We start from the raw sequence: 26,569 nt of genomic DNA, 5'->3' as shown, positions 1-26,569 counted from the left end.
GGGGATACGTTCCAAGACCCTTCGTGGATGCCTGAAAGTGCAGATTGTACCGAACACTATACACACAGCTTTTTTTCTTATACCTACGTGTCTATGGATGAGGGAACGGAAGGCAAGCTGAGGACAAAGCAGAAGCTGACACCCCGCAACCCCCCCCCCATGGGATGGATGCAACATTCCTCCCACACTCCTGGCTGCCCTAAAGGACAAAGAAACAGTCCTTACTACCTACAGCCCATTGACAAGTCCTTGAAACAGGCACGGTGACATTCCTCTAGGAACTCAGCTGCCTCGATGTTAATACTGTGCTAAGGGCAAAAGGCAGTCCTAGCCTGACCCCCTCCCCTCCACCAAGATCCTGTAAGTCTACTTTAACGTATAAAAACTCCTTTGGAAACTTCCTTTATCTCTAACCCCCCAAGATACGTATTGGCAATCATCCCCCCAGCATACGGCCCACCGATACACATCTGAAGGGTCTCATGACTCAGGTTTTATTAGACGGTAATAAATGACCTTTTCCCAACAACAGCTAGCCCCCTCAAGGTCCTGGAAACCTTGCTTCCAAAATTCCTTAGAGACTTACGCTATCCCTAGCCCCCTCCCCACTTGAGGGTATAAAATAGGCCATTCCTCACAACCCCGGGGCAGCAGCTCTTTCTGCCCACAGGTCCTGTCCCCGTGCTTTCATAAACCACCACTTTGCATCAAAGACGTTTCAAGAATTCTTTCTCGGTCGTCGGCTCCAGACTCCACCCCACTGAACCTCACGTATATTCACCTGAACTTCATCATCTATGATAAAGCTTCGTTTATAAATTAGGTACACTCAGACTAACAACAATAACTGGAACAATTATAACCATAGAGTGCAATAAAAGTTACGTGAATGTTGTCTCTCTCTCTCTCTCAAAATATCTCATTGTACTGGATTCACGCCTGTGATGATGTGAGATGATAAAATGCCCACGGGATAAGGTGAAGTGAGGGGGATGATGTAGGCACCGTGTCCTAGCGTTAGGCTACTGTCGACCTTCCGAATGTTTATCAGAAGGGGAACCGTCCTTTCTGGACTGCAGTTCACCATGGGTGACTGGAACCACCGGAAGTGAAACCGAGGATGGAGGGTGCTGGGGGACTACGGTACTCCGTAATAAGTCCCGTTAGCAAGGACTGGCATTGCATCCTCTCTATGTGCGGTTTCCCAAGAGTTAAGGTTTTCCCATGCTGACGCTGCCACCTCGCCACCGTGAAATAAGATTTTGCTCTCCCGGCTTCCAGACAGGTACAGAAGACCCCAGGGAGTTAAGGTGATTGCCTGCCTCTCACTTTCAGCACCTGCTTTGGGAATCCTCAGAGTCTGAATGCAGCTTTGTGTTATTTCACGCACTTTTCATACTGTGATGGTGGGTCCTACATGCTTTAGAACTTGGATCTCGGGCTATTTTGGCTTTTGAAACATCAGAGAAAATCAAAACTATTTTGTTTTTCTTGTTAATCCTCTTAATATTTCAGCTCTCTTGAGATTTTGAAAGACTGTCATCATGAGGACCAAGTCTGAACTTAAAAGTATCTATTTTTAGGGGCGCCTGGGTGGCTCAGTCGGTTTAGTGTCTGCCTTTGGCTTGGGTCATGATCCCAGGGTCCTGGAATCGAGCCCCACATAGGACTTCTTGCTCAGTGGGGAGCCTGCTTCTCCCTCTGCCCCTCCCCCCAATTCATGCTCTCTCTCTCAAAAAAAAAAGTGTCTGTTTTTAGACTTTTTTTCCTTTTTAGCTGGATTGCTAGACTCTGAAATCTAGGGTGGGTGAAAAGAGAGGATAAGTCAATGTTAGTCCACTGAGTCTTACTCTTACACATATATCCTTCGGGTTGATTTCATCACTTTATGGATGAGAAAACTGAGACTCTGGGATGGGTCGCAGCTTGCCCAAGGTCTGGTGGCAGTGAGGGAGTGGAAAGAACAAGACAACACATTGTTGGGCAGAAAGACTCGTTCATCAAGTCCAAAATAGTCACGCTGATGATTACACCCAAGAAGAAACAGAGCACGTATATGACGAGCCCTGTGTGTGGATACAGAGCTCCTTCATGTAGCCTTGACCTAAAAGTACTCTTACCCTCAATGAGTGGGCAGAGGTGAAGAGTGAAAGAACTGATGGGGCTCCTGACCTTATCTAGTAGACTAGTTTGGCCCTATTTCAGGTCAGCCAATAATGGGGAAAAGAGAACAGAGAAAGAGGGCTGGGCACCTGGTGTGTGGGCTGCTCTCTTCTCCTCCTCCTCCTCCTCCTCCTCCTCCTTCTTCTTTTCTAAGATTTATTTATTTGAGAGAAAGGGAGTACACAGGGGGAGGGGCAGATGGAGAGAAACTCAAGCAGACTCCATGCTGAGTGTGGAGCCTGATGTGGGGCTTGATCCCACGACCCTGAGATCATGACCTGAGCTGAAACCAAGAGTCAGATGCTCAACGAACTGAGCCGCCCAGGCGCCCCTGGGTGTATGGGTTCTAAGACATAGCCTCAGTCCTAGTCACTATTAGGTCTAATGGATTTCTGAAAACACTGTGTGCCCAGAATCACACCTCTCGTATTACTCTGGTAGGACTGCTCTAATAAAAACCATAGGGGCCTCAAAGGTGAGCTCCTGCTTGAGTTTCCAGTGTGCTGGCCTGCCTACAGATTTTAGACTCGCCAGTCCCTACAATTATGTAAGTCAATTCTTTGAAATAAACCTCTCAATCTATCTTAAAAAGAGAGCGGGGGAAAGAAAAGAACCACAGAATGGGGGGCTTAAAGAATTCACTGTCTCACAGGTCTGGAGGCTAGAAGTCCAAGCTCAAGGCGTTGGCACAGTTGGTTCCTTCTCGGGGCTGAGAAGAAATCTGCCTGTGGCTTGTTTCCTGGCTTCTCGTGGTTTTCTGCTAATCTCTGGTGTTTCTTGCCTTGTACAAGTATCATTTGATCTCTGTTTCCATCCTCGCATGGTTTTCTCCCTTTGTGCATATTTATGTCCAAATTTCCTCTTCCTATAAGGGCACTTCCTAAAAGGGCACCAGTTCATATTAGATGAGGGGTTCACACTACTGTAGTATGACTCATCCGAACTTAGCTAATGATATTGGCGACAGAACAGAAAAGGTCATATTCTGAGGTACTATGCGTAGGACTTCAACAACTGAATCTTGGGGGTACACAATTCAACCCATAATACCCCATTATCTTTGTGGATTTCAACGGGCCAGTGACTTCCATGTTTCTCTAATAACGAATATACCCCAAATGGGCACAAATATGCATCAAAAAGGAAGTAGTAAAAGGATAGGATTTCGTGTAGGAGAGAAAAATATTCTCTGAGGGACACCTGTTTACGTACAGAAGTTTGATGTCTAGACAGTAAGGTGTCAGAAACTTCCCAGCAGGAAATAAACCGGAGATAAAATTTGCACAATGTATCTGTGAGCCCTTTCATTAGGATATTGATTGCTACGGGCAGGAACCTTGACTAACTTGTTTTTCACATAAAATATATATTATTGATCTTGTAGTCTTGGCACAGGAGACAACTCCACCGCGTCTGCTCCCCAGTTTGTGTAAGTAAATCTCTCCATTCCCTTTGCAGCTTTAACACCAATGGATCTAGAAATCGTTTTCTACTCAATTTGCCTGAGACCTAAAGCCAAGCATCTTGATATACTAACACTGACATTACAGCGACGGAAGAGCGGCGGTTTCTTTGCTGCTTAAGTTATATACGGGAGTCAGTTGGGTTGATGTGATCATACAGGAAGAACATTCAGAGATACTCGGAGCGTTTCAAACACTGAATATAGGAAATTCTATGTCTCAAGCAGACTGTTTATTTTTTTCTTTTTTTTTCAAGATTTTATTTATTTATTTGACAGAGATAGAGACAGCCAGCGAGAGAGGGAACACAAGCAGGGGGAGTGGGAGAGAAAGAAGCAGGCTCATAGCGGAGGAGCCCGATGTGGGGCTCGATCCCGTAACGCCGGGATCACGCCCTGAGCCGAAGGCAGACGCTTAACGACTGCGCCACCCAGGCGCCCCTCAAGCAAACTGTTTAAAAATAGCGTCCCATTTCTCAGAGGCTAATCCTCAAGTGTAAGATGAGAGTCAATAGTGTAACATTGATCATTTGCTGTTCTAGATGCTTTCCTACAATTTTAAACCCCACAAGTCCGGTTAGGTAAGCGGTATTATACTCACTTTTACAGATGAGAAAACTGAACTTAGAAACTGGCAAACCAGTAGAACTCCAAAACTCTTTTTCCACTGTACACGCTACTCTAGTCACCTACGCCTTAAATTTTCCCCAAATTTTGTTTTCGAAACTGTGTGCCACTAAATTTCTCAGTTGGTTAGTGCAGGACCTGAAGATTATCTGATTGAATGGTAGAACTACATGTTTTGGCAAAAACATACACGAGCTCAACACTGAAACCCAGTTTTTGTACTCTCGCTTTGTGTTTTGCTCGTGGGGTTCATTCAAAGGCAGGTGTCTCCAGAGGCCTTCCAGTGAAGCTGAGTGCTGAACTGAGCAAGGGCTGAATACGGATGAAGAAACAAGGTCTCAACCCTTTCACGGTTAAAGACAGAACAGATAATACGGATTGCAGAAGATGCTTGCAAATATTATGCAACCAAAAAAGTTTTTTAACTCTTTCCCCTGATGTTGTCATCAAGTCAACCTTTTATTGGGCCTGGCAGGCAAAGCACGATGAGATAACCGAGGTTTCCCACTGTTTTCCAGTTCACATGATGGAGGCAGAAAGCAGTTTCCAGTACTGTGGTAAATACAAGCACAAGGAGAAGAAATCTTCCTGGAGGAGGCTGACTTAAGACCACTAGAGAGCGCCCACTTGCCCTGTCGGGTATCACTGGGCCTGGCTGCCTGCCGGGACCTCCTCCCTGGGCTCATGGCCTTTCCCGTCCCACCCCAGGGTGCACACCCCTACTTGGTTCCCTTTGTAGCTTCTCTTCCTCCGCCTGCCTTTTAAGCTGGTGTTTCTTGATGTAGTTTTGGAATGTAAGCGAGTTCTGGAGCGGATGGCCAAGAAAGAATTCTTGAGACGTCTTTTATGCAAAAAGGCCATTTTATTAAAGCACGGGGACAGGACCCATGGACAGAAAAGAGCTGCTCCCCTGGGATTCTGAGGAGCACCTGATTATATCCTTTGGGGTTGGGGGAAGTAAAGATCAGGGAAGTTTCAAAAGGATTTTCCCGTGCTAAAGAAGACTCACAGGAAACCCGAGGCCTTGCTATATCGTCAAACCGAGGTTGTTTTTCCCTCTAGCCAGGCATTAACCTTTAGACAGTTGGGAGCTTCCCAAAGGAAGAAACATTGTATTCTGCCTGCCTCAAATATTCGTCAGTTGGCTGCAGGTTATAAGGACATTTAATTTTATCTACATTTCCTTCTGGAAGTCAGGTTATTGATAAGAATGCTTTTTTTCTTGTAAATCACTAAGACCTCTGTCTTAGTGGACTCCTTAAGACTCCTGTCTCGTAGGACTGTAATCTCTATAAATTAACTGTTAGTTTTTCCTTGCCTTAGCTTTAGGGCAGCCAGGAGTGCCTGAGGAACGTCACAAATTCCACCTGGGAGTGGGGGGGGCAGTTTGTGGGGTTTGCAGGGGTGTCAGCTTGTGCTTTGTCTTCAGCTCGCCTTCTACTCTTTCATCATTTCCCAGGGACAGTTGTGACTCAGGATTACATCCAGAGCTCTTTCTGGCAGAACAAGCCTTTTATTTTCCCCTTCCAGATTAGGCATACGTAACATGCATGAAAGCTATGAATCAAAAGGAAGCCTCAGGAATCCACTTAAAAAACATTACACATCCTGAGTTCCCCTCCAGAGATAACCAACACTGTGAATCCCCCTCCCATTTTCTTTTCTTTAGATTTGCCACGTCTTCGTCGCCCCAACTGGCAACAGGGAAGCAAGTGGAGACAGCCGGGCCTCCGCTTGGACTCCCGGGCGCTGAGAAGTTTCCCCTAGCTGGCACAGACCCAACCTCCCACCTGCTCTTGAAATCAAAAGCCTCCCCGTGGCCAATAACAGCCCAGCAAAAAGCTGCCAACACGGCGCCGATCCGCCCTTCGACCTCCCCTCTCACAGCCCCGCCTTGTGGAAGGCCGCGCAAGCGCAATGGAGACGGGCGGGGTGGTGCGGTCGAGGGGCGTGGCTCAGGCCAGTGGCGTCATCGGGCGGCGCCTGCAGGGTGCATGTGACTGAGTCGTTAAAAAAGACGTCGGCGCGGGGGTGGCGTGGATCACGTCGGGCAGCATGGCTGTCGCGGTGCTCTTCTTGCGCGGGGTGGTAGCGGCGCGGGCCTCCCGGGCTCTGGTGGCTTTCGCCACGAGCCGGCGCCCGCTGCGCACTAGCCCGCGGAGCCGAGCTTTCGCCAAGGAGCTCTTCTTGGGCAAAATCGAGAAGGTAACGCCGAGCGCTGGCCGACCCTTGCTCTCTTGCCTCCCGGTTGTTGCCCTTTAGCAGGAAAGAGGGGTTGAAGTGAAAGTCCCCCACCTGGCGGACAAATACGCCGGGCAGGCGGGGGGTGTGCTCAAACTCCCAAGTTCCTGAGTCCCGCTAGAACCTTTCCAGGGAAAGGGAAGAGTCCAGGCCCTGAGAATCAATCTACGGTTCTGACAGCTAATTCTTGTTAGGTCAATTTGGAAATGCCTAGGTGAGGTGGTCACTGAGCAACCCTCAGCGTTCTGGCCCCGAAATGTGCGGGGCTTCCTCTCTGATTCCTAAACAGCTCGGACCGTGACCGCGGCGCTCTTCTGGCGGTTTCTCGCGGCTCCTTGGCGTCACAGCTTGATTTCCGGCGCTTCACCCTGCGTTAGCACGCTGGCTCCGAGGTGCCACCCCGACCCGGTCCCTTCCGTAGGTGGTATAACCCAGGAGTAACCTAGCTGTTACTCAGTAGTTAACAGCTGCCTTATCAAGCCCTCATCATCCTCTTGTTAATGGATTTGACCTTGGTTCTCTTTCAGCCTCAGTTCTTTCAGCCTTAAAATGGAGCTAGTTACATGTACTGCCTCACAGATACGTCGTAAAGTGAGATTTGTGGTGCACGGAAATGCTTTTTGAATTGTTGGGTACTGTGTAGAGATGCCAGAGGCAGTAGAATAGGTCATGATTGCGGGCTTCACCACTTAGTAGTCTTGTGACCTTGAGTTAGTCACTTCACTTTCCTGTGCCTGAGTGCTGATCTACAAAATAGTTAAAGTGGTACTTGCCCTCTCCTAAAAGTGCCATGCAAAGCAAAGAAAAAAAAAATGTGTGTAAAATGCTTTGAGGTAGGCTGAAATGTTGACTGGTACTGTATTGTTTAAGGAGTTATTCTCCGATTTTTCTTTAGACTGTTCCTCTAATCAGGCAATACAGGTGCAGAAGTTGAAACTCAGAATGGTTTGCCCTGCTAGGAAGTGCAAAGCCAGTCTTTAACGTTTGAGAAACCTTTTTTGCCCGGAACCTGGGTCCTGGGACGTCCATCATGCCTTCCAGCACATTGGTGAAAAAAACACAAATTTTTCATGTCTCTCTTTCTCCAGGCTTCGTGTACCACCTCCCCCATCCTCATTCACCTGTCAGCTTGGCTTCTTGTTTCACTGAGAAAGCACACGCAGTCAGAGGAGAACCTCCATCACTGCGTTTACCCCTTGTCCCCACATGTGTGCCCATAGGTCTACAGTCGATGACTATGGATGAACTATGTATCTTAGCAAAGACCAACCTTATCACTAGGCCCCATGCCTTCTCACCTACTCAGGGACATTGATCCAGTAATTCTTTCCTTTCTCGTCTCCATCAGTGATTGTTCCCTCTCTGCTACATCTTGAACTCAGACCATTCGAGCTTTTGTCCTTAACAATCTGCTGAAACTGAGGTTAGTGATTTCCATGTTGTCAAACTAGTGGTCTGTTCTCACCTTCCTTGATACAGTTCATCACTCCTGGCTTCTAAAAAACCATTCTCTCCTGGCTTTTCTGTTGACTTCATTGGCTGATCCTTCTCAGCCTCCTATGCTGGATCTTTCTTGGCTCCTTAACCTCTAAACGTTGGCCAGTCTTTCTGACTAGCCCTATCAGAGTTGGGAATTTTCTTTTTTTTTTTTAATTGTTTTTAATTTTTAAGTCCAGTGTAGTTAGCATACAGTGTTACATTAGTTTGAGGTGTACAATATAATGATTCAACAGTTCTAGTTATTACTCAGTGCTTATTTGTGTACAGTAAATCTCCTTCACCTATTTCATCCATCCCTACACTCACCTACATTCTGGCAACCATCTGTTTGTTTTCTTTAGTTGAGTCTCTTTCTTGGGACACCTGGGTGGCTAAGTCGGTTAAGGGTCTGCCTTCGGCTCAGGTCATGATCCCAGGGTGCTGTGATGAAGTCCCACACAGGGCTCCCTGCTCAGCAGGGAGCCTGCTTCTCCCTCTGCCTGCCTTTCCCCTTGCTTGTGCTCTCTTTCTCTATCTCTGACAAATAAATAAAATCTTTAAATTAAAAAAAAAAAGTCTCTTTCTTGGGGCACCTTGGTGGCTCAGTTGGTTAAGCATCTGCCTTTGGCTCAGGTCATGATCCCAGGACCCTGGAATCTAGCCCCACGGAGGGCTCAGCAGGGAGTCTAATACTCCCTTTCACTCTCCTTCCCTGTGAGGGCGTGCGCGCTGGCGTGCTCTCTCTCTCTCTCTCTAGCTCCCTCTGTCTCTTAAATAAATAAAATCTTTAAAAAGAGTCTCTTAGTTTGTCTCTCTCTTTCCCTTTCCTCTTTGCTCGTTTGTTTCGTTTCTTAAATTCCACATATGAGTGAAATCATATGGTATTTGTCTTCTCTGACTGACTTATTTCACTGAGCATTATACACTCCAGCCCCTGACTTTTTTTGTTAATTCCAGTATAGTTAACATGCAGTGTTATATTAGTTTCACTTGACTCTTTTTTCTTAATCGAAGTATAGTTGACACACAATGTTGTATTAGTTGCAGGTGTACAACAGCGATTTGACAAGTCTGTACTTACGCTCATCACAAGTGTAGCTGCCACCTGTCACCATACAACACTACAGTACCATTGACTAGAGTCCCAGTGCTGTACCTTTCCAGTACTTCCCACTCATCTTCCTCATTTTTCCCATCCTCCTACCTCCTTCCCCTCTCACACCCATTAGTTTGTCCTCTGTATATGTGGGTCTGTTTTTCAAAGTTGGGGTTTTCTGAGGCTCTGTCTATAGACTTCTCTTTTTATCCACAACTCTTCCTTTAATTTAGCATTGTGGCTTTAAATATCATCAGTATCCTGACGACTCTAACATATTTCTCCAGCTCAGATTTCTCCCCTGAACTCCAGGCTCTTGATGTCCACCTCTCTACCCAGAAGCTCCACTTAGATGTCTAATAGGCACCTCAGATTTAGCATATCTGAAACTGAGTTCCTGGTGTTGCCACCCACTTTGCTCCTCCCACCAGTCATCTTATCGCAGATGGTGGTGGCTCTGTTGTTCCACTGTTCAGGCCAAGCTCCTGGAGTCCCCTTGGATGCCTCTGATTCTCATAATCTACATCTAAGCCAACAGCAAACCCTGTTTTCTCTACCTTCCAGGATATATTTAGAATCTGACCACTTGTGAGCCCCTCCAGTGCTGCTGCCCTGACTGAAGCTGACGTCATCTCACAGCATTGCTGGGGTTTGAATCTCTGAGTACAGAGAAACCTCCAAGGTCCTCTAGGCCTGTAGCTGTCACGCTGCCCTCGGTTGGACCCTTGCTATTCCTGGAAGTGCCCCCCAGAGGCTATTGCCAGGGCCAGCGGGGAGTTGAATGGGAGGCATTTGGGTGACCTCCCCACCTGCAGCCTCAAACTGAGCAGCTCGACTTTTACCTGTGTTACGTATTTGGTTTCTGTAGTAGACTTATTTGAGAAATCAGTTCCACTGCTTCAAAAAATTTAAAAACTGCTGATAGAAGTCGAGCCCAGCACCCACGAGACACCCCATTGGGATTGTGAACATTGCTGTCAGAAATCTGTTCTTACATGCACTTGAGCTCTCTCTTCCTGTAGCAGTTATCCTTTGGTTGTAGGTGAGGACCAGCTAGCTGCCAGGCTTTCTCTTTTCTCACCTGCTGTGCTCACTGGTAGCAGAACGGAATCATCTTCCTCTGACACTGCCTGTTGCACAAGCCCACAGGAACCAGTGAGGCTGTGAAGGGCCTGGGTTGAGCCTCTGTATATTCAGCTAAGCAGCCGGCTTTGTTCTGAGAGGCTGTAGAGTGATGAAAGTCTCAGCGTATTTTCTGGCTAGACCATTTTGAGGGCAGGATCTGGGATGGCCTGGGGGGCAAGAGTTCCTTGAAGTCTGCTGTCCCTTTTGGATAGGGACCTTCCACGAGCCTGTAGTCCTGGATCCTGAGAGGAGAAAACAGACTTGGGAGCTTACTAGAGTGGACAGGCGTCAGTGGCTGATCAGAGATACACAGGGGGATAGAGGGGAAGACTGAGGACTCCTCTGTTCTAAAGACCCTTCCTGAGCACTCGGTAGGAGGTGCCATGAGGAGAGGCAGGACTCCTGGGGGCTGGCAGCCTGGGGCCTGGGACATCACTTCTCAGCTGTTGGGAGACCAAATCCAAGAACTCGTCTGAGCCCTCGTGCTGCTCTGGCAGCTGCAGGGGTAGCAGGAACCCAGAAAGCCAGAGGAGCTAAGGACGCAGGAGGATTGTAGGCAATATGTAGTGATGGCTCAGTGAGGAATCCGAGGTCAGCCAGAAACATCGGCCATTTGACCGTTTGAGACAGACTTGACGCTCAGCTGTTCTCCAGGCTGTGAGGCAGAAAGGAGAGCAGAGCCAGTGTCCTCTACAAATGAGTACAGCTTCTTCATATTCCCGGACACCGTATCTCTTTGGAGCCTCCCCTTCTAAGGGGTCAGCTGTGACAGAAGAGAAGCTGACCCTGAGAAAGGCCAAGTCACACATGGACGCGGTAGAGCCAGAGTTGAGTTCAGGTTGATGGCGCTCAGCAGCCGGCTGTCCTGCAGTGATCCTCCTGCGAGTAGATGTCCTCGGAACAGGAGGGACAGGAGGGACGGAGGCTGGAGTGCGCAGCCAGGCAAGAAACCTGGCGAGACGGAGGCCTGTCCTCGCTGTGTGTTCTTGTCGGCGCAGCACCTTCAAACGCACAAAATAGCGAGCGTAGAATTTTACATTTCGGTAGAGAGCTTTCCCATCCTACTGCCTTTCATAGTCCTCCCAACACCCTTAAGTAAATATTCACCTGCATGTTACGCGTGGGACAGTGGGAGCTTGGAGAGGGGAAGGGGTTTGGCTAGGGCCGCCCAGTCATCAGGCTGCAACTCAGGGAACCGAGTTGCAGGGCTTTAAAGTGTTAGGGCTCTTTGTTTCATGGGACACTCTGTGGACCTGGTTACTGATAGGGGAAGCTGATCAAAAGCAGGGATAGGCCCGCTTAACAATGAATCGTGGAACACTACATCAAAAACGAAGGATGTACTGGATGGCGACTAGCGTAATAAAAAATGAAATAAAAAATAAAAATAAAAAAAAGAATAAACCTGCTTGAATTGGGCAGAAGATCCGTCTCGGTGGTGGGGTCCGCTGCACGATTCCTGTTTAGGATTTGCATCCTACGTCCGTCAGTGAGTAATGCCCTGCCTACCAGATACGGAATCTAGCAACTCCGTTTTCTCCCCTTCTGACTGATATTACCACAATGGGAAATGGCTAAAAATTAAATTTTTAGTAAATGTATATGTCATTTTTAGAAAGAAGTTTTCCCGTTTCCAGAAGTTAGCCAAGATGAACTTAATGACATCACTCAGTTTGTGGGACCTGTAGAAAAATTCTTCGCTGAAGAGGGTATGTATGATCTTCTTTGTCGTCACTGATTTCCATTTTAAGGGCAGTTGCCTTGATATTTACGTTAGAAACAGTATACATAGCGGAAGCTCTCTTGAATGTTCTCAATCAGGTGGAAATAATGTATGTTGATAATATTTTGCTTTAAGACTCTTCCCACTTGTTCTGAAATTTAAGAAGCAAAACAGATGAACATTGGGGAAGGGAAGGAAAAATAAAAGCTGACAAAATCAGAGAGGGAGACAAGCCGTAAGAGAGACCTAACTATAGGAAACAAACTGAGGGTTGCTGGAGGGGAGGGGTGGGAGGGGATGGGGTAACTGGGTGATGGGCATTAAGGAGGGCACTCGAAGTAATGAGCGCTGGGTGTTAAGTACAACTGATGAATCACTGAACTCCACCTCTGAAACGAATACACTATATGTTAATTAAAGTGAATTTAAATAAAGAATTAGAAAAAAAGAATCATCTCAATCGCTATTTAATTAGAAGGCATCTAGTTTAGTGTTTCTCAATGTATATGTGTTGAAGACATTTCCAGACTGTTGCAAACCAACGCTTTTGTAAAATATGATAAAATGAACAACTAGCAAAATGGAAGAAAAAAAAACCCAAAAAACCAAAGACCTACAAAATACAAACCCACTGATGGTGTGCTTGGTTGTGTGGCAGTGTAAAATTGCTAGAAGTGTTTTTAAAGGTTTGCTCTCTCTGAGCTTGTTAGGGACCAGGAATAGTCTAGCAGCCTGCAGACTGCAGGTCGAGGGCACCAGTGTAGCCTGAAGATCCCTCCCTTAGACCGTTCAGCCAGCCCTTTGACAGGGCTGCATCTTGGTGGAGGGAGTTCTCTGGGGAGTTCAGTGATGGTTGATTGACAGTAGTATTTGTCTAGCGCGGAGGACCCCAAAGGGTTCTTCTTTATATGGGTTTTATCTATGAATATGTGCCCTGCTAGAAGATTAAAACTGAGAAATTTAAAAAATACTTTGTTCATTTATTACTTTATTTAAAAATCATGAAAAGCCCAGTACATGTTAACAGAAACAATATTTTAGGGGCGCCTGGGTAGCGCAGTCGTTAAGCGTCTGCCTTCGGCTCAGGGCGTGATCCTGGCGTTCCAGGATCGAGTCCCACATCGGGCTCCTCGGCTGGGAGCCTGCGTCTTCCTCTCCCTCTCCCTTGCTGTGTTCCCTCTCTCGCTGGCTGTCTCTCTGTCACATAAATAAATAAAATCTTTAAAAAAAAAAAAAAAGAAACAATATTTTAAATGAGAAATAATATTTATTTGCAAACAAAAAGTAATGAGAGGTATGGTTTTACAGTTTCGCAGATCTTTTTAATATTCGGCTTATTGTTATATGCAACGACAGGTATCAGAATCTAGCCAGAACCAGGTAGAATCCAGTTGGATTCTCATAACTTTCTGCATTTAATCTGTGATACATTTCTTACAGTTCCAGGAAAACCCCATTGTACACTCATGATAGAAATAAAAGGGCAAAGAATATTTTACTATTACTAAAATAGCTTTGGCCCTGTGGACCCCCTTGAAGTGTTTCTGTCCGTGTGCACACCAGTTCCCCCCCCCACCCCCCACCCCAGCACTTGGAGAAATTCTACATCACTAACTCTTGTTCTGTTGCTGGTTTTAAAAGTTGCTTTGTTGTGTAAAAATATCTTTTATTTAGGAATATTTGTTTCTGTTTTTGTTCCAGTGGTTATCTTCCTACTTGTATCTTTTCTTAGTTCCTTGTTCTTTTACTTAAACGTTTACTATCTGATTTGTCGGGATTTTCGTAAGCTTTACAGAGGTATAACTGATTTATAATAAGTTGTACCTCTTTAAAGTGTAGTGTTTGATAAATTTTGAGATATACGTTCCCCCATATTGATGAACAAATTGTTATGCTAGTAGTCTTTTGGACCCTATATTAGGTACAAATTTTCTAGGCAGCATGTATATACACACGCTTTATAGATAAACTGTTCTCCATCTCTCTGGCTGATTTGTTGAAATAGTGCTAGTATTTCCACCTTGTTGGAATTAAGTATATCCAAACTTTGTATTCTGAGTCAGAAGTACAAATTTTCCCCAAGTGATATATATTGTCCTCATCAGTCTTGTCTCCCAGTGTTTGTTTATGAGACTTCTGTTTTCTTAAACAGTACAAACATTACATTTCAATATTTTAATCTTTGACAATATGGTATTACAAAAAAAGTGCTTTTCTTCTCTTACTGTTCAGTTCAGTCATCTTCATATGTCCTTAAACTTTACTAGTCACTTGTTATTTCATTTTCCTCTGTGTGGCTTTTTTTTTTCTTCTTCTTCACTTCCCTTAGAATATTGGTGTTTTTGTTCCTGGTTTCTAAGAGTTCATTTATGACTTAGGATGTTAACCATTTGCCATGCGTTGCAAATGAAATACCATGTGTCGTCACCATCATTTTACTGGGATCTTTTACTTTTTGGTTGTACAGAAGTTGTGTATTCAAATATAATAATGTTCTGCTTAAAAAATATATATAGGGGCGCCTGGGTGGCACAGCGGTTAAGCATCTGCCTTCGGCTCAGGGCGTGATCCCGGGTTCTGGGATCGAGCCCCACATCAGGCTCCTCCGCTATGGGCCTGCTTCTTCCTCTCCCACTCCCCCTGCTTGTGTTCCCTCTCTCGCTGGCTGTCTCTCTCTCTGTCGAATAAATAAATAAAATCTTTAAAAAAAAATATATATATATATATATATACACATGCACACACATATACACACACACATATACACGTGTGTACACATATGTATACACACTGTGTGTGTGTGTGTGTGTGTGTGCGCGCGCACGCCCCCAAGGGGCCATCAACACAACTAAGTTAATAAACATATCCATTACCCCTAAACATTTTCTCACGCCCTTCTTATCTCCTTCTCAGGTTGTCCCCAGGGAACCACTGATTGGCTCTCTGTCACTAGATTAGTTCGCATTTCCTGGGATTCTATGTAAATAGAGTTCTACATTACATATGTTTTTGCGTAGCTGCTTCTGGTATAATTCTGAGTTTCATCCATGTTGCATGTACTAATAGTTCATTCCTTTTTTTTTTTTTTTAGGGGGGAGGGGCAGAGGGAGAGAGAGAGAGAATCTTAACCGGGCTCCCTGCCTCCCAACATGGGGCTCAATCTCACGACCCTGAGATCCTGACCTGAGCCAAAATCAAGAGTCGGACACTTAACCGACTGAGCCACTCAGACGCCCCTAGTTCATTCCTTTTTAACACTGAGTAGTGATTCTTCATGTGGATATTACCACAGTTTGTTTATTCACTCACCTATTAATTGACATTCAGTATGTATCCAGATTTTAGCTGTCACAAAAGATGTGAATATTTTTCTGTGAGCCTGGTGTAGACAGACACATGCTCACATTTCTCTTGGGGAGGTATGAAGGAGTGGAATATCTGGATTGTAAGATAGGTTCATGTTTAATTTCTTAGGTAACTGCCAAACTGTCTTCCAAAGTGGTTACCACTTTACACTCCCACCAGGTAGTCAGGTCCCAGGTGCTCCACATTTTCACTAACACTTGGTACGTCAGTCTCCTGCTAGTGAGTGTGTTGTGGTAGCTCATTGTGGTTATAATTTTCATTTCCCTAATAACTAATAATCTTAGGCATCTACTTGCCATCAGTATATCTTCTTTGGTGAAATGTCTTTCAAATATTTTATTCGTTAAAAAAATGGGATTATCGTTGAGCTGTAAGAAGTCTTTATTCTAGATACAAGTCTTCTCTCCAGTATTTGTTTAGCAAAAATTTTCTCCTAGTCTGTAGCTTGATTTTTTCATTTTATTAGCAAATATTCTTAATGTTAAGTGCAGTTTTTTTCTTTTGCAGTTCATCTTTTTTTGTATTTCATGTAAGAAATCTGCCAAACCCAAGGTCAGGATGATTTTTGTGTATATTTCCTTCAGAAGGTTCATATTTTTAACTGTTAACGTTCAGATTGTGACCCCTTCCCAGTTAATTTTATATATGACGTGAGGTAAAATTTGAGGATTTTGTGCATCTGACTGTCCAGTGGCTCCAGCAACATTTGCTGAAAAGATTATCCTTTCCCATTTAATTCGCTTGGAACCTTTACCAAAAATCAGTTGACCAGAGCATTCTGGGACAGAAGCAGAGTAGGAAGCCCCAGGAATCTGTCTCCCCACCTGGACAACAGCTGCAGTGGCAGAACATGCGTGCTGTGACTGTTCTTGGAACTCTGGGGTCCGTTGAAGTCTTGCAGTTTCCAGGCGAGCGTGGATAGAAAACTGCAGTTAAGTTTGATCTTAGCTCTGAGCACAGTAGCCGCTGCCCGTCTTCCACCTTCAGAGCAGGCAGCTGTGCACTTATCCCTGGAGCAGCTTGCACGTGGCTTGTGGGAGCCAGAGTAGCCGAAAGAAAGACCTTGTCCCTCAGCTATTAGGGATCTGTGCTCTGATTACTGTTTCTGATCACAGACGTACAGACCAAGAAGCAGAGGCCATTTTTTTTCTACCTTCTCTTATTGTTGCAAGCCCTTAACCCCTGTGGCTGAAGTGACTTCCAGGGGATTGAAGATGCTGTGTCTTTTTTGTCTGCTCCCCTCCCCTTCATTTTTTCTTTTGAGAGCCAGATTGAGGACGAGGACATTCAGAAGCAACTACATATACAGGGGAATTATAAAGTCACCACACATGCCCAGGGAAAGGTATAGACTCAGGAAAGACCTAGCACAGACACAGCCAACAGCAATTAAAAACCAAACGAAACAGACATCGAAAGTACCATCAACAAAAGCAAAAATCAACATGTAGGACTGCAGCAAGCTTAGAAATTTCTGCACAGCAAAGGAAACCATCACCTAAGGAATGGGAGGAAATATTTGTAAAAACCATGGATCAGATAATATCTAAAATATATAAAAGATACAAAGAACTCCTGCAACTCAGTAGCAAAAAAAAAAAAAAAAACTCCAGACAATCCAATTTTTAATTAGAATAATGCTTGCCACATAGACTAAGTCAGGAAGTGTTTCCTCCTGTTCAAGTGTCTGTAAGATTTTGTGTAAAATTGTTAATGATTCCTTAAATATTTGGCAGAATTCACCAGTGAAACCATTTGAGCCTTGAGTTTTCTTAATGGAAACGTTTTAACTAATTTGATTTTTTTTTAAAGATTTTATTTATTTATTTGTCAGCACAAGGAGGGGAGGGGGCAGAGGGAAAGGAAGAGGGACAAGCAGACTCCCCGCTGAGCATAGAGCCCGACGTAGGGCTTGAACCCAGGACCCTGAGATCATGACCTGAGTTGAAGTCAGACACCTAACCAACTGAGTCATCCAGGCGCCCCTAACTAATTCAATTGCTTTAATAGATATAAGGCTATTTAGGTTACATAATTTTTTGAGGAACTTCCATACTGTTTCCCACAGTGGCTGCACCATTTTGTATTCCCACCAGCAGCGCACGAGCGTCCCTTTCTCCACATCCTCACTAATACCTGTTGTTTCTTATCTTTCTGTTACTAACCATTCCGGCATGTCTGGGATGATGTTTCTTTGTGGTTTTGATTGCTTTTCTCTAGTGATGAGTGATGTTCAGCATGGTGTGTCCGTTGGTCATCTGTATGTTGTCTTTGGAGACATGTCTGCTCACATCCTCTGCTTGTTTTTTAGTTGGACGTTTGGTTTTTGACATGGAGCTGTGAATTCGTACATATTTTGGATATTAACTCCTTAGTGGTTATGTCCCTCGCAAACGCCATCTCCCATTCAGTAGGTTGCCTTTTCATTTTATGGATGGTGTTCTTTGCTGTGCAAAAGCTTTTTAGTTTGGTAGTCCCATGTGTTTACTTTTGCTTTTGTTGCCCTTCCCTGAGGAGACAGACCCAAAAAATGATTGCTCGGACCAGTGTCTAAGAGCTTACTGCCTGTGTTTTCTTCTAGGAGATTCATGGTTTTTGGTCTTAAATTTAAATCTTTAATCAATTTTGAGTTTATTTTTGTATATGGTGTAAGAAAACGGTCCAATTTCATTGCTTTGAATGTAACTGTCCAGTTTTCCCAACACTCTTTATTGAGGAGACTGTCTTTTCCCCCGATTGTATATTCCTGCCCCCTTTATCAAAGACTAATTGACCTTTAAAGTGTGAGTTTATTTCTGGACTCTCTTCTCCTTGATCTACATGTCTGTTCTTGTGCTGGGGCCATACTGTGTTCGTTACTCTAGCTTTGTGGTATAGTTTGAACTCAGGGACTGTGATACCTCCAGCTTTATTCTTCTTTCTCAAGGTTGCTTTGGCTATTTGGGGTCTTTTGTAGTTCCATACAAATTTTAGGGTTATTTATTCCAGTTTCTGTGAAAAATGCCACTGTTACTTTGATACATATTGCACTGAAGCTATTGAAGCGTTCTCTGGATAGTGTTGACATTTTAACGATACCGTTCCAGTCTGTGAGCATGGTATAGGCGTACCTCAGAGAGATGGCGGGTTTGGTTCCAGACACCACAATAAAGCAAGTATCACAATAAAGCAAGTCAAATGAAGTTTTGTTTTCCCGGTGCATATAAAAGTTATGTTTACACTGTATTGCAGTCTATCAAATCGTGTACACTAGCATTATGTCTTTAAAAATATACATTTAAAAAAAAGATTTTATTTGTTTATTTGACAGAGAGATGAGAGAGCAGGGGGAGCAGAGGGAGAAGGAGAAACAGGCTCTCCACTGAGCAGGGAGCCCAATGCGATACTCAGTCCCAGGACCCTGGGATCATGACCTTAGCCGAAGGCAGATGCTTAACTGACTGAGCCACCCAGGCGCCCAAAAAATGTGCATGCCTTTAATTTAGAAATACTTTATTCCTGGGGCACCTGGCTGGCTCAGTCGGTAGGGCATGAGACTTTTTTTTTTTTTTTCATGTTTTTATTTAAATTCTAGTTAGAGCACGTGACTCTTGATCTTGCAGTTGTAAGTTTGAGCCCCACGTTGGGTGTAGAGATTACTTAAAAATAAAAAATCTTTAAAAAACCCCCAACATTGTATTGCTAACAATGCTCACCGTCACCTTGAGCTTTCAGTAAGGTGTCGCCTTTTTGCTGGTGAAGGTGCTGCCTGAATATCGCTGCAGCTTCTGCATCAGGACTTACTGCCTCACCTCGTACTTTCATGTTACGGAGACGGCTTCTTTCCTTAAACCTCATGAACCAGCCTCTGCCAGCTTCAGACTTTTCTTCTGCAGCTTCCTCACCTCTCTCAACATTCATATATCGAAGAGACTTAGGGCCTCGTTCTGGAGTGGGCTTTGGCTTAAGGGAGCGTTGTGGCTGGTTTGATCTTCTATCCACACCACTACAACCTTCCCCACGTCAGCGGTAAGGCTGTTTCACTGCTTTCGTGTTCACTGGAGTGGCGCTTGTAATTTCCTTCAAAAGCTTTTCCTTTGCATTCACAACTTGGCTGTTCGGCTCCAGAAGCCTAGCTCTTGGCCTTGACGAGCCTTCTTCACTAAGCTGAATCATTTCCAGCTTTTGAATGAAAGCGAGAGACTATGCGATTCTTCTTTTCCCTTGAATACGTAGAGGCCATTGTAGGGTTAGAGGCCATTGTAGGGTTACTAATTGGCCTATTTTCAATATTGTGTCTCAGGGAATAGGGAGGCCGGAGGAGGGGGAGAGAGACTGGGAATGGCTGGTCGGTGAAGCAGTCAGAACGCGTACATTTATCGGTTAAGCTCACTGTCTTATATAGGTAGAGTTCATGGCACCCCAAAACAATTACAATAGTAACATCGAAGGTCACTGACCACAGATCATCGTAACAAAATAATAATGAAGAAGTTTGAAATACTGTGAGAATTACCAAAATGTGACAGAGAGACATGAAGAGACATCAGAGCAAATGCTGTTGGAAAAGTGGCACAGTAGACTTGCTGTCATAGGGTTGCCACAGACCTTCAGTTTGTAAAAGATGCAGTGTCTGTGAAGTGCAGTTAAAATGAGGTATGCCTGTATGTCTTTCTGTCTATCATCTTTAGTTTCTTTGCTCACTGTTTAATGGTTTCCAGAATGCAGGTCTTTCACCTCCTTAGTTAAATTTATCCGTAGGTATTTTATTCTTTTTGATGCAGTTGTAAATAGGATTGTTTTCTTAATTTCTCTCTTTTTTTTTTAATTTTATTTATTCATTTGACAGAGAGAGAGCACACAACCAGGGGGAGTGGCAGGCAGAGGGAGAGAGAGAAGCAGGCTCTCTGCTGAGCGGCTCGATCCCAGAACCCTGGGATCATGACCTGAGCAGACGCCTAACCAGCTGAGCCACCCAGGCGCCCCTTAATTTATCTTTCTGATAGTTCATTGTTAGTGTATGGAAATGCAACATTTTTATGTAGATTTTCTATCCTTCACTGAATTCATTTTTTTCTAGTTTTTTGGAGGAGTCTGTGGGGTTTTCTATGTATTGTATCATGTCATCTGCAAATAGTGACAGTCTTCGTTCTTTCTTACCAATTTTCGTGCCTTTTATTTATTTTCCTTATCTGATTGCTGTGGCTAGGACTTCTAGCACTATGTCGAATAAAAGTGGCAAGTGTGGGCATCCTTGTGCCATGCCTCATCCTAGAGGAAAAGCTCTCAGCTTTTCACAGTTGAGTGTGATGTTAGCTGTGGGTTTGTCATATGTGGCCTTTTAAATTCCCTCTACACCTGCTTTGTTGAGAGTTTTTATCAGAAATGAATGTTGAATTTTATTAAGTACTTTTTTTTGGCATCTGTTAAGGTGACCGTGATTTTTTACCTTCTTTTTGTTAATGGGATGTATCACGTTGATTTGCAGATGTTGAACCATCCTTGCATGCCCAGATAAATCCCTTTTGATCATGGTGAATAAGCCAGTTAATGTGCTTTTGAATGCGGTTTGTTAGTATTTTGTTGAGGATTTTTGCATCAGTGTTCCCTCAGGAACATCTAAGTTTGGTGGTGTCTTTGGTTTTAGTCAAGGCGCCTGCTTTTTAAGTGTTGTTAGGTGGGAGTAGAGCAGCCTATAGAGCCGTGTTTCTCAACCTGTTTTTCGTTATTGACCGTCCCCCCAAACCCTTTTTAGACACTTTGCCTATTTACACCCCACTCATAAAATTTTAATTCCATAATTATACCATGTATCTATTTGTGTATTATTTGTATTTCTGTTCTTTATACATTAAAAAAATACTTTTTGCTGCCCCACTGCAGAATCAATTTTTTTTTTAAAGATTTTATTTATTTATGTGACAGAGAGACAGCCAGCGAGAGAGGGAACACAGCAGGGGAGTGGGAGAGGAAGAAGCAGGCTCCCAGCGGAGGAGCCCGATGTGGGACTCGATCCCGGAACGCCGGGATCACGCCCTGAGCCGAAGGCAGACGCTTAACGACTGCGCCACCCAGGCGCCCCAGAACCAATTTTTATTACCTTTGAGGGTGCTGTTGCCCTTGCTGAGAATTCGTGGTCTAGGGCTAATTCTTCTGTCCTAGTGACGCGTTGCTCATTGCTCTTCTGCGTGCCCTGTATGTTTAGTATGTTGAGGTAAGGAGATAATTCCTGTCCCTGTTACTCCACCGTGGTTGGAAGCAGGGCTCTCCCCAGATCCTGACAGTTTCTTATTATACATACTCTGCTGTACAGCCCAAGCATTCCACTCCAAAATAGTGACCCAAGAGGAATGAAAGCAGACCTATGTAAAAACTTGAATAGGAATGCTCACAGAGCTTTATTTCTAGGGGTGCCTGGCTGGCTCAGTCAGTTAAGCATCTGCCTTTGGCTCAGGTCATGATCTCAGGGTCCTGGGATTGAGCCCCACGTCAGGCTCCCTGCTCAGTGGGGAGTCTGCCCCCCCACTTGTACGCTCTCTCTTGCTCATAAATTAATAAAATCTTTTTTTTAAAAAAAAAAAAGAAGCTTTATTTCTAAGAACCAAAACCTGAAAACCATCCAAATGTCCATCGAAAGGTGAATGGATACACGGTTTTATAACCATACAGTAGAATACTGAACAATAGAAAGTATTAGGATAAAGTATTGGTACATGCAGTAGTATGGATGAAACTCAGAATCATCCTGAGTAAAGAAGCCAAATCAAAAGATTACCTGCTGTGTGATTTAAAACTCAAAGATGCAAACTAATCTATAGACAAAAAGAAGATGATAGTGGTTGCCTGGGGATGGAAATGGGCTGAGGGATTGATTACAAAGGAGCATGAGGAAACTTTTTGTGGAAAAGGAAGGGTTTTTTTTGGTTTTTTGTTTTGTTTTGTTTTGAATGAACCATGCTAATTAAATTTATTTTTGAGGACAGTATCAGAAAAAATATAAACAGGGATAAATTTCCATTCCTCTTTTTGCATTTATGAAGTGTAACTCAATATTTTCTTAACATTTTGTTTTTAAAATAGGGCAGCAACAAAAAGTCATTCACAAGTGTCTTATTACCTTGTAAAGGATTACTCAGGAAATATTTTCTTCCTCAGTTTACTTCTAATGATTTTTTATTATATTATGTTAGTCACCATACAGTACATCCCCGGTTTCCGATGTGTAAGGCTCGACCCTTCTGATTACCCCCCCTTTCTTTATCCCTTTCTTCCCCTACTGATCATTCTAGTTCTTATGTTCCATAGATGAGAGAAACCATATGATAATTGTCTTTCTCTGCTTGACTTATTTCACTTAGCATTATCTCCTCCAGTGCCGTCCATGTTGCAGCAAATGTTGAGAACCCGTTCTTTCTGATAGCTGAGTAATACTCCATCGTATATATGGACCACATCTTCTTAATCCAGTCATCTGTTGAAGGGCATCTCGGCTCCTTCCATGATTTAGCTGTTGTGGATATTGCTGCTATGAACATTGGGGTGCATATGGCCCTTCTCTTCACTACGTCTGTATCTTTGGGGTAAACACCCAGTAGTGCAATGGCTGGATCATAGGGTAGCTCAATTTTTAACTTGGAAAAGGAAGTTTTTATTATTTATTTGGTGGGAGTAGTTTCATGGGCAAACACGTCAGAACTCAAAAAACATATTGTAAATATGCGGTTTATTATATACCACTTGTATATGTCAATAAGTTGTAAAAAAAAAAAGGCAAATTAAAAAATGAGAGGTTTGGACTCTTGGGGAATCCATATTTCTCATTAGTGATCCATGTGCATAAAAATTCCCAAGTGTAGGTTATGGTGGTTTTTAAATTGTATAATAGTAGTGAAGTTTAATATGCTGACAGTTGGAAAGAAGATTTCAATTAACTTGATTCAGGCACGAATGTGTATATACAAGGTATATAATTGTAGAGCTAATGCTAGTTATTGTTCCATCCTGCTCTAATGGACGTGAGTAGGTGTTAAACAGATTAGACTGTGGTCAGAATCTGTGGGTATGCTGAAAGAGCTGTGGTTTCTGAAACCTAGGTAGACATGGGTCCAGATATGCCCAGAGTCTGGCTATCTAGCTTGACATTTTAGGACAGTTCTGAAAGTTGTGTACTTATTTTCTAATTTTCTAGAAGGTAACGGTAATAAAAAAATTCAGGTGTAGTATGCCTTCAAAAAAGTTTATATTATCTCCTGCAGTTTTAACAGCAAATACACCCATGTGAATGGCACCCAGATCAAGAAACAACACTACCTGGTATAGGCCATTTCTCGAAATACAGTGTTGGCTGGGCTAATTAGGTGAAATTGAACACATGTTGAATAACTGACTAGACATGTCAGTTTTGAAGTTTCTGACCCTGGGATTGTATGCTCTACGAAAACTGTTCTGTTCACTTTTATCTTTGTAGACATAGCTTATATTTTGCTTAATCAAAATATTTCCTCTTGGCAGTGGACTCTCAAAGAATTGACCGGGAGGGAAGAATCCCAGATGAAACGTTAGAGAAATTGAAGAGCCTGGGGCTTTTTGGGATGCAAGTCCCAGAAGAATATGGTAAGTAAAGGAAAACACCACCCTGCTGGTTTGGCTCTCAAGAAAGCGCTCCATGTTTGTCCAGGAAAGGGTTCTGTTTGGGAAAGGTGGCCTTTAAATGCAGTATGTCCAGGATCAAACTATAAAACTGCTGGGATGAATAAAAACGCACCATGGACCAAATCTGGGGTAGCTGGCAGGTGAGTGTGTGAACTAAGGGACGTAGGAACAGAAAGAACTGTTGAGGCCTGCAATTTGTTCATTTGGCGCGGCTAAGGACCACTGCAGGATGTCTGCTCTCCAGATCCCTGTGGGCAGCAGAGAAGGGGGATGTATAACCTCAAAGCCACATCAGCCGATTTCAGTGTCGTTTGCACTGTGAGGCCCTTTGGTCTCTCCGTAGAGGAATTGCCCCAGAGCTGTGAACCCTTTTTGTTGGAGGGTTGACCGTGGGCTAAGAGCTCGGGTGTCAGGGTCTGCCAGTCTGCTTCCTACCCCGGAGCAGAGGAAGAGGGCACATGGCGGTGGGACACAGGTGCATTGAGGTGGAACATTAGGTCACTGAGAACATTTGAGCAGGGCCCGTTGTGCTCTGGACTGTCCCTATAATTCCTGGATTATTGTAGTGATGTTTTTAGCCCCTAGATGAAAGACCCAGCCTTTCTCCCCAGGATCCCAGTGTGAGTCTGTCTTCTTAGGTTTGGCCAGTCACAACCGCTGTTTCTTTTCCTGCCTAATCTAGAGTTGGTCATCTAAATTCTGTAGGGATTAAGGGAACAGCAAGAAGTGGGGCGGGGGGTTAGGGGGAGGAGGAACAGAGACTGGCACAGGAGCAGAATACAGTCACACGTGGATGTGTGCGCACACACAACATTTAATTTTATTCTCAGTCCCCCTTGCTGTGGAGGGGTGGCTCTGGGTTCCATAGCCCGTGCGCTGCACCCAGTGCTCTGTGAGCCCTCTGCGTGAGCTTTCTCTGCAGCCGCTTCCCCCTTTGATCAGCTAAGAGTCCAGTTTAGGGAAAAGAGCTATTGATGGTGCTTTAAAAGCTTGGGCCAGTTTCATGTCTTTGAGCTGATCATTTAGACATTTACTATTGTGGGCATTTTTCCAACCAGGTTGTGAGTTAGATTTTGCAGAGCAAGACACAGAAGTCGGGAGGTTTCCTTGACGTTCTGTCTCCCTGCCTGCTTTATTTCCAGAGACTAAAGTTAGGCCTGTCTTTTTCCTGTCCCACCTCCACAGCCAGGGCCGGGGGCCCTCGATGTCTGTAGAATCAATTCCCACTGGTACCCGGCCTGGAGCTGGTCTGGTCTGAGACCGAATGTGAACATTTAGGACCAGCTAGTGCATGCCTGATCTGATTCTGAGGCGTATTTTATAATTAGGTGACATCTGAGTTCATATGGATGTTTATTGCAGCCTATTTAAGCTGTTAATGCATCTTGTCATTTGTGACACACCTCTCCTCACATTTCTGAGTGTGTAAAAATGACACTGCCCCACGTGCAAGAAGACGAAACCGTCAGTGCTGCCGCCGCCCCTCGTGGCCGCAGCTCGAGCCTCCGTGGAGGAAGCTTCGTGCTGCTTTTCCTCGGCCCGATCTACAGCTTCCGTGTGCGGCGGGGGAGAGACAGCTCTGCCCGGACAGCTGAGGCTCGGCTGCATCCTGGCTCACAAGGCAGAGGGCGTCGTGTGCCCTAGTGTGCAGGCCACGGTGAATATGAGAGCGGAACGGATGTGCGCAGAGCCGGAGAACCGTGGTGGGTCTGTCAGCTAAGCAAAACACATAAGTGCTCGGAGAAAGCAGAGTGGCAGAAGCAAACCTCTAGACATAGCCAGCTTCGTGATAATAAATAGTTCCCCTTCAGAAGCATTTTTAAATTGCTTCTCGATGGTGGAAAGTACTTAATTTTATCGCCAAACACTTCATGTCGGTTTGGGATGTGTCTTTCTCCATCTGCTTGTGTTTTGTGCCGGTGTGTGTGTGTGTGTGTGTGTGTGTGTGTGTGTGGGCATGAGATGATACAACTCTGCACCCCTCGTTCTTGTTTTCTGTCCTACTCGCTGATGTGAAAATGTTTTTTCTTTCCTGGGATGAGTTTGGGGCTTTTTTGCTTTCTTTTTTTTCTTTTTTCTTTTCTTTTTATCTTTTCTTGGAAAATTAACAGCAACCTTATATTTGTGCCCCAAAATTTGGGGGGAAATGTTCCCATTCTGGAGCATTCTAAAGACTGGCTGGAAACCCGTCCTGGACAATGGAGGCCCTTTTGGCAACCCAGGCTGGATTTTTCTCCCCCAGTTCCCTGTGTGCTGCCCAATGTGTGGTTCCTTCCTGCCCCTCAGCTTCTCCCCAGCCAGCAGTCTCCACCTTCTTGTCATCTGTCCCCATGTGTAAAGGCAGGGGTGGGGATGGGATACCGTGGAGCCCTGACCTTCCCCGGGTGCGGAACCCCGGAGGCTGTGCATCAGGCAGGGCCACCCTTCCCTTTATGTGTTGGGGGCACCCTCTGCAGTTGGGCTGTGTGCTGGCTCCAGGACTAGGACCCCCACCTGAATTCAGGGCCCAGCTCTGCCCTCGCTGGCCATGTGACCCTAGGCCCCCATTTATCATTTTTAAGACGCACAGAGGCCACCCAGCCACCTCTAGAAGTTGAAGATGAAATGCAAAATACATCAGCTCAGTGAAGTTTTTATTTTTTTGATCTTTGTCTTC

The 26,569-nt window shown here is 44.6% G+C and overlaps 1 protein-coding gene across 2 annotated transcripts in view; it reads left to right on the top strand.

Annotated features, from left to right (window-relative positions):
• The first annotated feature begins 6,256 nt into the window (after positions 1–6,256).
• Positions 6,257–26,569, top strand: part of ACAD9 (acyl-CoA dehydrogenase family member 9) — a 45,745-nt gene continuing 25,432 nt past the window's right edge. For both annotated transcript variants that reach the window (XM_040628394.1, XM_040628393.1), the window contains exons 1-3: positions 6,257–6,457; positions 11,809–11,902; positions 23,773–23,874. In XM_040628394.1, the coding sequence (XP_040484328.1) occupies positions 6,308–6,457; positions 11,809–11,902; positions 23,773–23,874 (346 nt within the window). In that variant the 5' untranslated portion in view covers positions 6,257–6,307. The remainder of the gene's footprint in view (positions 6,458–11,808; positions 11,903–23,772; positions 23,875–26,569) is intronic.

Source organism: Ursus maritimus, unplaced genomic scaffold (assembly GCF_017311325.1).
Source record: "Ursus maritimus isolate PB19 unplaced genomic scaffold, ASM1731132v1 scaffold_14, whole genome shotgun sequence".
Classification (NCBI taxonomy): domain Eukaryota; kingdom Metazoa; phylum Chordata; class Mammalia; order Carnivora; family Ursidae; genus Ursus; species Ursus maritimus.
Note: the sequence above shows the minus strand (reverse complement) of the source record. Positions and strands in the feature narration are given on the sequence as shown.